Source organism: Chiloscyllium plagiosum, chromosome 1 (genome assembly GCF_004010195.1).
Source record: "Chiloscyllium plagiosum isolate BGI_BamShark_2017 chromosome 1, ASM401019v2, whole genome shotgun sequence".
Classification (NCBI taxonomy): Eukaryota; Metazoa; Chordata; class Chondrichthyes; order Orectolobiformes; family Hemiscylliidae; genus Chiloscyllium; species Chiloscyllium plagiosum.
This window is the reverse complement of record NC_057710.1, coordinates 16,952,421-16,962,275: the sequence shown is the minus strand read 5'-3', so window position 1 is coordinate 16,962,275 and position 9,855 is coordinate 16,952,421. Positions and strand designations below refer to the sequence as shown.

The window sequence follows — 9,855 nt, the reverse complement described above, 5'->3', positions numbered from 1 at the left end:
CTCTACCTTAAAAAAAAAATCGCATCCCACCACAGTAGAGTCATAGAGATGTAGAACACAGAAACAGACTCTTCGGTCCAACTCGCCCATGCTGACCAGATATCCTAAACTGATTTAGTCCCACCTGCCAGCATTTGGCCCATATCCCTCTGAACCTTTGCAGATGCCTTTTAAATGTTGCAATTGTACCAGCCTCCACCACTTCCTCTGGCAACTCATTCCATACACGCACAACCCTCTGTGTGAAAATATTGCCCTTAGGTCCCTTTAAATGTTTCCCTTTTTACTCTAAACCTATGCCCTCTAGTTCTGGTCTCCCCCACTCTAGGGAAAAGAACTTACTTGTTTATCCTTGCCATGCCCCTCATGATTTTATAAACCTCTATAAGGTCACCCCTCAGCCTCCAACACTCCAGAGAAAACAGCTCCAGTCTATTCAGCCTCTCCCTATAGCTCAAATCCTCCAACCCTGGCAACATCCTTGTAAATCTTTTCTGAACCCTTTCATGTTTCACAACATCCTTCCGATACGAAGGAGACCAGAATTGCATGCAATATTCCAACAGTGGCCTAACCAACATTCTGTACAGCCGCAACATTAACTCTCAACTACTTAAACTTTTAAAACCACACTCTAGAAATAAAAAGCCAACACCACAAAATACCAGGTGAACAGGATCATATTCTTTTTATTTGACGTATAAACAATATATTTGCCTATCCAGTTAAAAGTGTTGCACCAAAATAAAATATCCATGCAAATTGCCACAAAAAGATGTAGAACTCTAAGATAACATATGTGCATATATATTTTTTTAAAATTACTTGGTAAAATGTGAAACCTCAGAGAACACACCAATCATAAAGTTGTTCTAGGCCAAGTGTTGCAACACAGTGTTTCACATAGAGCACTAAGGTGATTGGCGCTTTAAGGCAGTCACATGACCAAGCAACTTGATTCGGCTCAGGGATAATAGTAGAAATTCCCATCAATGTCTGAAAGCATCAAACCAATCAAAGGACCAGCAAATGCTGATGCCAAACATGCAAGTGTGCACCTGGGCTTTTACTGGATTGGAGTGCACATTTTCTAACAGCACTGTGGGTGTACATACTTCACATGCAGTTATTGTCCAATGCAGCAGCTAACCACCATCTTCTCAAGGGCCATGAGAGATGGGTCATAGATACTGGCCATGCCAATAATGCCCACATTCAGTGGAAGGATACCAAATAACTTCATGGGACGAGGAGGAACTAAGGTTGTCGCCCCATTATCAGAATCCCTCTCTTACATGAAGAAAATAGATTAACTTCCCATTCTTCAGACTCTTGTATGGAGGTGATGATGTACAGAATTGCCCAGATAGTCAGGGAGATCACGGAGAATGGAGGACCACAACAAAAGTTAAAGAGTCTAGTCCCATATCTCCCCACCACCAACACACGATCACCTTCCTGGCCCACCCAGTAACCTTGATTTGTGAGTAGAGCTTGAAACAGGTTGCTAGAGGTGCACAGACCCATACACAGTTCACTGTACTTCACGTACAGTTAATATCTGAACCAATTATTCCATAATGATATAGTCAAAAGCAAGGGAAAACCTATTTGGACTCTGGATTTCACAGTCAAGAAGTTAACTGCCTGGTCACTTCAAGGAGAGCTGCCAGGAATTGGTATAATGCCTGAACCATAACCAATTCCTCATCCTTCAAATATAAAGGCAGATATTATTCATTACATGACCCAAGCCAGTTTTCTTTAATATAAAAACAAATAATAGAACAATATTTTTCTGTTTAAAAAAGTGTTAATAAGGTATTTGGCAGAACAATTGATTTAAGGCAAGGTGATCTTCGCAAGTACAGGAAGCCCCAGCTCCCCTCACTCATCACTGAGAGTCTCTGTCTCGGAAACAGACAGATCCATCTTCCAAGCCAAAGTACACCCTTTCTGCCATGCCGATGAATAACCCCGTCTCGACCACTCCTGCAGGGGGACAGAGCAAGTAGAAGTTAGAAGTGTTTCACAGACATTTTGGGACCTTATTCTCTTCCTTCATAAAGATGTTTCAGGATATGAGCTAGCATTTATTGTCCATCCCTTCAAGAAGAGGGTGGCAAGCTACCTTCCTGAACCAGTGTCGTCCACGTGTGGTCATCAGACCCACAGTTTGGGAGGGAATTCCACGATTTCGACACTGGGACAGTGGAAATGATCTTGAAGGTAATGGACGCTCCAATGCATCTTCTACCCTCTCCCCTCATCTCTCAAAGGGAATTGGAAATCCCACAATGCGTGCCAACAACCACTCACTCAAAAGTAGTCTAGATAATGAAAGTTATTTATCTAGGTTTTAGCATAAACAACCAGCTGAACCAACTGGACAGCATCCCAGCCAAATCCCCTCACCTTCCTCCTTCTCCACATTGGATTCAGGTTCGTCAGACTGCCACAAAACTCAGACAGGTTCACCATGAGGAAAGGAAATCTGCCGCCTTTATGCAAGCTAGTGACTCAAATCCCACACCAATGTCAACCCTTAACTGTTCTTTGAAATGATCTAGAAAGACGCTCAATCGCATCAACTCATGGAGCAATAACCAGGGTGACACTCAAATCCTGAGAATTGATACAAACGTAACGGAGTTTGCTGGACTCTAAATTAATATAGAGTAACCACAAAACAGAGGTGGCAACCATTTAGAAGATGCAATTAGTTTGGACGTAGTAGCACAGTGGTAAAGTTATTTGAGTAGTAATCTAGAGGCCAGGGTTAAAGCTCCAGAGACAAGTTCTAATACCTCCACTGTAGCTTGAGGTGGCGGGGGGGGGGGGGGGGAGAAAAGAGGTGGGATTTAAATGCAATTAAGAAAGAAATCTGGAATAAATCTCAGTAACAAAATGACTCGATTGTCAATAATTGAATGACAAATTCCTTTCAGAGAATGAAATCGGACTCCCGTACTCCTGTAGGGCCTACATGTGACTCCAGACCCACAGTAAGGTGGTTGACCCTTAACAGGCCAATCAGTTCACTGGGGCTTCACGGATGAGTGACGAGTGTTGACCTTACACCCCAACAATGATAGAAAGAAAAACGTCAGTATCTGCTAAGAACTGGACGTAACTCTACGACACAGACACAGACACACACTTAGACCGAGAAAGAATGAACATGCAAAATAAAGCCGCAAAATTTTATACATGAAAGAGAAGTAGAAGAGATGGTTAGCATACAAAAAAGAAAGAAGAAAATATGCATACAAATAACAGAGGGAGAAATAGTTTACAATAATCCTCCATATCCAGATCAACCATTTGCCTCAAACAATCAGAATCACATAATATACAAGAAGCCTGAACATGTAGCATTGCTGACTGTACATTACCTACACTCGTCCCACGTTCCTACACTAGGCCCATAGCCTTCAATGTTATGGCATTTGAAGTGCTCGCTCAAGTACTTTTTAAAAGGTTGTGAGGTTTCCTGCCTCAGCTACCCTCCCATACAGTGCATTCCACCACCCGCTGGGTGAGAAAACTTTTCCTCAAACCCCCTTGAAACCTCTTGTGTCTCACTTTAAAATTATTCCTCTTGTTACTGACCCTTTTGACTAAAAAGGAAGTCGCTTCCTATCGACCCTGTCCGTGCCCTTCTATCTTATGCATCTCATTCAGATCCCCCCTCAACCTTCTCTGCTCCAAAGAGAACAATCTGAGTTTATCTCGCCTTTCCTTCGTAGCTGAAATGCTCCATCCCAGCCAATATCTGGTGAATTTCCTTCTCACCCAGAGTATAATCACATCTTTCCTACAGTGTGGTGACCAGAACTGCACACAACTCCAGCTTAACCAAAGTTCTGAGCAACTCCAACATCACTTTCCTGCTCTTATAATCTATGCCACAGCTGATAAAGGCAAGCATCCCATATGCTTCATTTACCCAATTAATCTGTCCTGCCACCTTCCAGGATCTGTAGACAAGCACCCAAGATCATGCTGTTCCTCAGAGCTTCCCAGTGTCCTGAGCATTTATCGAGTACTCCATTGTCTTGTTTTTTTCTTCCATAGTGCATCACCTCACATCTATCAGGGTTTGATTCCATCTGCCACCGATCTGACCAGCTTACACCTTCCTGTAACCAAACAGTTTCCTCCTCACTGCCAACCAAATCGGTGTCACCTGCAAACGTACTTAGCAATCCTCCCACATTCTCAACTCGAATTATTTATGAATCCCTCAAACAGTAAGGGACCTAGCACAGATTTCTGGGGTACACACACTGTGCACAGTGCTCCAGTCTTCACTGTTTCTATACATCGCTCAACTGTTACTAGCAGGCAGTTAACCACACTACCAAAACTCACTTTGAAAGTGACTGCAAACTGCTAATCCATTAAAACAGTGTATCTACACTTAGAATTTAAGCAATTTCCTTACCTGGAATCATTTTAATGCCAACATTCACCTTTCTCCAGTCAGAGACATTATTAAACTTCCAGTCCAGAATGAAATTCCCATTATCTGTCACCACTGGTCCCTAGGAAAAACCGAAATATTGAAACAGTTCAATTCTCTCAAATCCTGGACACTGAAAACCCAAAGAGCACACTCAAGATCCCTGGTTGACACTTGCCATTTCACAAGACATTAACCAAGGCACAGGTGAGAGTACCACCCAATGTGACCCCAAAGATGGGTGAAAATCCCAACGAAGCACAAAATCTAAGAATGACACCAGTGCAGTGCTGGGGGTAGTGGCATACTCTGGATTAGATATTCATCTGAAGGTCCAGTTCATATGGAAATAAAAGATCCTATTTCAGAGAGTTCAGGGTTCTATACTGCTGACCAAATGATCTATGGAGATGTTTCACATTAAGACAGTGATGTAGTGGATGAGCAATCCAGAAGCCTAAGCCAAATGTTCTGGGCAGGAGATATGGGTTCACATCATAACTGGTAGAACTTAAACTCAGAGATACGGAGCTCGCTTCAGTAATGGTGACCATGAACTTATTAACGTTTGTCGTACAAACTCATCTAGTTCACCAAATGTCCTTCAGGAAGGAAATCTGCTGTCCTCACTTTGTCTGGCTTGCATGGGACTCCAGACCTGCAGCAATTAGACAGAGTCTCAACCATCCTCCAAACAAAGTTAAAAATCACACAACACCAGGTTATAGTCCAAGAGATTTAATTGGAAGTGTTGGACTATAACCTGGTGTTGTGTGATTTTTGACTTTGTACATCCCAGTCCAACACTGCCATCTCCAAATCATCCTCCAAACAACCTGAGCAAGCCATTTTAGGGCATGTTTAATGGCAATTAGGGATGAGCAAGACATGCTGGCCATGCCAGTGACAGTCGCATACAATATAGAGCTGTACAGCACAGGAACAGACCAGTCAGTCCAACTCGTCCATGCCAACTAGATATTCTCAATTAATCTTGTCCCACTTGCCTGCATTTGGCCCATAACCCTCTAAGCCCTTCCTATTCATTCTTGATTATCATAGATATCAAGGGTTACAGGGAGAAAGCGGGAGAATGGGTTGAGAAAATTATCAGTTGAAAAATGTGGTGCTGGAAAAACACAGCAGGCCAGGCAGCATCCGAGGAGCAGGAGAATCGACGTTGCGGGCATAAGCCCTTCTTCAGGAGCCCTGCTCCTCGGATGCTGCCTGGCCTGCTGTATTTTTCCAGCACCACATTTTTCAACTCTGGTACTCCAGCATCTGCTGTCCTCACTTTCTCCTCTTTGAGAAAATTATCTGCCATGATTAAATGGTGGAGCAGACTCGATGGGCTGAATGGCCTAACTTCTGCTCCTATGTCTTATGATCTCATATACACGTCCAGATGCCTTTAAATGTTATAACTGTATCAGCCTTAACCACTTCCACTGGCAGCTCATTCCATACAGCTCATCCTCTGCGTGAAAAAGTTGCCCCTCGGGTCCCTTTCCCCTCTCACCTTAAACCTATGCCCTCTAGTTTTGAACTCCCCTACCCTAGAGAAAAGTCCTTGGATATTCACCCAGTGCATGCCCTTCATGATTTTGTAAACTTCTATAAAGATACCATTAAAGAAAAAAAAATAAGCTTAAACAAGACCTGCTTCTCTTTAAAGAGAAAGATCCAAATACCAATGTGCCTGCTCTATCTAGAAGAGAATTCTTGGTTTCGAGTGGGTTCGGCTAAGGTCTGTACTTACAGCTTTACTGACAGCCATTCGCAATTCTGCTTCCCCACCAAATTTAGCAGCAATTGCCTTGGTTACTGGCACATAAGCCATCGGGATGACTTCAATCGGAACGCCTTTTTTCCATTTTTCACCAAGGCTTTTGGAATCCTTCCTTGAAAAACAAAATTCAAAAGATGACATGGCATAAAACAAAAAAATCTGTGGAAACTACGGGAATTCAAACCACAATGGGATTGAAAAGTCTTCACCTGAATCCAGAAAAGACTTTGAACCACCGGAGGATTGCCATTTACAAAGACACTTTCTCTCTGTAGGTGAAAAAAGAAACCGGGGCCTAATGATCCAGCGAGCCACTCACCTGTAATCTGCAACCACAATGAACCTCTTGGCACAGCCAGCAACAATCTTCTCCTGAGTCAAGCATCCTCTATTGGAAAAGGCCAGGGGAGAAAACGGTGTTAGATTCAAAACACACTCTTCTATCATCCCTGCCCAGAAACTTCCCGATGGACTGAACAGCCGCCTCTAGCGCACTGACACCTCTACAACGCTGTGGAAGATTGGCTTGCTTGGCCAAACAATCGTTTCATAAAGAGCAGCCCAGGCCTTTTTGCCTCAAAGCATCGGTTCCGAGCTCTGGTCACACGCAGAGAATTCCTATCATGCAACATGCTTAGAGCGACCCTCAAACAAAGCCGGGGGAATTTGCTGAAATTGGAGCAATAAGACATCACTCCCACAGTGAAAGAATGACTGAAAAAGTCACACCAAGGAGATTAAGCAAGGCTAAGAAGGAATTCTTGAGCATTATTTATAGAGGTTCACAGAAAATCTATACTGTCGGAGCAGGCCATTCAGCCCATCGAGTCCACACCAACCCTTTGAAGCGCATCCCACTCAGACCCACGGCCAATTCCCATAACCCCATACAGGGCAACCTTGATTATCAGAGCAACACTGGCGGGGAGTAATTTGTTCAGACAATCAAAGGTTCAGATAACAGTTTACCCAAGCATCGGGACCTTGAGATCTAGTTCAGATAATCAAGGTTGTTCTGTATTTACCACGGCCAATCCACCTAACCTGCATGACCCTGGATACCAAGGGCAATTTAGCATTGTCAGTCTACCTATCGTGCCCATCTTTGGACTGTGGGAGGAAATTGGAGCATCCAAAGGAAACCCACGCAGACACGGGAAGCACATGCAAACACAATGCAGAGTCACCCGAGGGTGGAATTAAACCCAAGTCCCTGGCGCCGTAAGGCAGCATGTGAACACACTGAGCCATCTCTGTTAATGTCTCTATGAAGTTAATTTGATTAACATTATGGAAGGATTCAACAGCAGAGCCTCTCACACAAAACAGAGTGGATGGTCTTTAGTCAAATGGAAGAGGATGGGGCTCTGCAACCGTTCTTGTTGCAAGGAACATTCCGCACTTTTTGATAAACAGCAGGCCCTTTTCCATACCTAATTTTCAAAGAGCAAACACTCACCCTCCACCTTTGATTAAGTTCAGGTCACAATCCACTTCATCTGCACCATCAATAGCAACATCGAGCTAACAGAGAAAATAAAAAAAACATGTCAATCCTGTTAATGCACAGCAATGCCGCTGTCCATGCAGATGGATTAACACGTTATACAAGGCACTTTTGTTAAGATGAAGCGGCAGAACTAGGCCATTCAGCCTAATGAGTCTGCTCCCTCGTGCAATGAGATCGTGGGTGATCTGGTAATCCTCAACCCTACTTTCCGGCTTAACTCTCGATCCCCCTACTGACTAAAAATATATGTCTGTAACAGCCTTGAATATGCTTAACAACCCAGTACCTTCAGCCCTCTGTGGTAAAGAATTCCACACATTCACTACCTTCGGAGAAACAATTCCTTAACGCTCTTAAACGTGTAACACATTCCTGAGATTATGCTCTCTGGTCTGAGACTCTTCAAGAGGAAAACAACCCTTTCCTAAAAAAAAAACAAATTTAATTCATTTGTGGGAGGTGGGCATCGCTGGCTGACCAGCATTTATTGCCCATCCCTAGTTGCCCTTGAGAAGGTGGTGATGATCTGCCTTCTTGAACCGCTGCAGTCCACCTGCTGTGGGTTGACCCACAATAACTCTCAGCATCTACCTTGAAGAAATCACTAAGAATCTTGTATGTTCCAATAAGGTCTCGTATTTCCGTAAACTCCAGTCAGTACCGGTCCAATCTACTCAACACATTCTCATAAGGAAATCCCTTCACATCTGGAATCAACTTTGTGAACTTCCTCTGTACTACCTCCAATGACAGTATATCCTTCGCAAGATAAGGGAACAAAACTATTCCCAACATTCCAGCTGTCCTCCGACTACTGCCTGTGCAGTTTGAACAAAGAACAGCTTTAGTTGGGTGGTTGCTTTACCCAAAACACTACTCAGGTAGTGCCTCTCACCCATCCTCCTCCTTTAACCAAAACAAAACGTTCCGTGCGTCGGTTGGTAAGGTGACAAGAATTTCCTTTTGTGTTCAGTTTGTTTTTTTTCCCGGCAGTTTATTTGGGAATTTAGAATAGCAGGAATGGAGGTTGGGGCAGTTGAACGTTCCTCCTGCAGTATGTGGGAGGTAAGGGTCACCTCTGGTGTCCCTGCTGACCTCATCTGTGGGAAGTGCACCCAACTCCAGCTCCGAGAGAATTGTGTTAGGGAACTGGACGTGGAGCTGGATGAACTTCGAAGCATTCAGGAGGTGGAGGGGTTATTGAGAGGAGTTACAGGGAGGTAGTTATTCCACAGCCACATGAAAGAGGTAGATTGGTTACCGTCAGGGGTAGGAAAAGGACCTGGCAGGCAGTGTAGGGATCTCCTGTAGTGGTTCCCCTCAACAACATGTATACCGTTCTGGATACTGTTGTGGGGGGGGGGAAAGAAAGAGAGAGAGAGAACGACTTACCAGGGATAAGCAATGGGGCACAGGTTTCTGGGGCAGGGTCTGTCCCTGTTGCTCAGAGAGGGAAGGGGGAAGAGGAGATGAGCTTTAGTCATTGGGGACTCCATAGTTAGGGCGGCAGATATGAGATTCTGTAGGTACGAGTGAAACTCACAATTGGTGTGTCACCTCCCGGGGTTTGTGATTTCTCTGGTCGCGTTTGAGACTCTTGAGGGGAAGGGGGAGCAGCCCCAAGTCATGGTCCACATAGGCACCAACGACATAGATAGGAAAAGGGGTGGGGATATAAGGCAGAAATTCAGGTGGAAGCTTAGTGCTAGAACAGAGTTGTCATCTCTGGTCTGTTGCCCGTGCCATGTGCTAGTGAAACGAGGAACAGGGAGAGAGCAGAGCTGAGCATATGGCTGCAGGGATGGTGCAGGAGGGAGGGTTTTTGATTCTTAGATAATTGGAGCTCTTTCTGGGGAAGGTGGGACCTCTTCAAACAGGATGGTCTTCACCTGAATCAGAGTGGTACCAATATCATGGGGGCATGTGGGATGTTTGTTGGTGTTTCAACTAATGCAGCAGGGGGATGGGAAAAGAGGGGAGGGGCATTGTTAATCAGGGGTAGCATTACTGCAGCGGAAATAACATTAGAGGACTCCTCCACTGAGGTAGTTTGGGCCGAGGTTAGAAACAGGGAAAGAGGGGTCACTCTTT

At 44.4% G+C, this 9,855-nt stretch overlaps 1 protein-coding gene across 2 annotated transcripts in view; it reads right to left on the bottom strand.

Moving 5' to 3' along the window:
• Positions 1–662: 662 nt before the first annotated feature.
• Positions 663–9,855, bottom strand: part of LOC122554198 (ribose-5-phosphate isomerase-like) — a 28,094-nt gene continuing 18,901 nt past the window's right edge. For both annotated transcript variants that reach the window (XM_043698885.1, XM_043698974.1), the window contains 5 exons: positions 7,714–7,778; positions 6,574–6,642; positions 6,225–6,366; positions 4,448–4,547; positions 663–1,992 (listed from right to left, as the gene is read on the bottom strand). In XM_043698885.1, the coding sequence (XP_043554820.1) occupies positions 1,895–1,992; positions 4,448–4,547; positions 6,225–6,366; positions 6,574–6,642; positions 7,714–7,778 (474 nt within the window). In that variant the 3' untranslated portion in view covers positions 663–1,894. The remainder of the gene's footprint in view (positions 1,993–4,447; positions 4,548–6,224; positions 6,367–6,573; positions 6,643–7,713; positions 7,779–9,855) is intronic.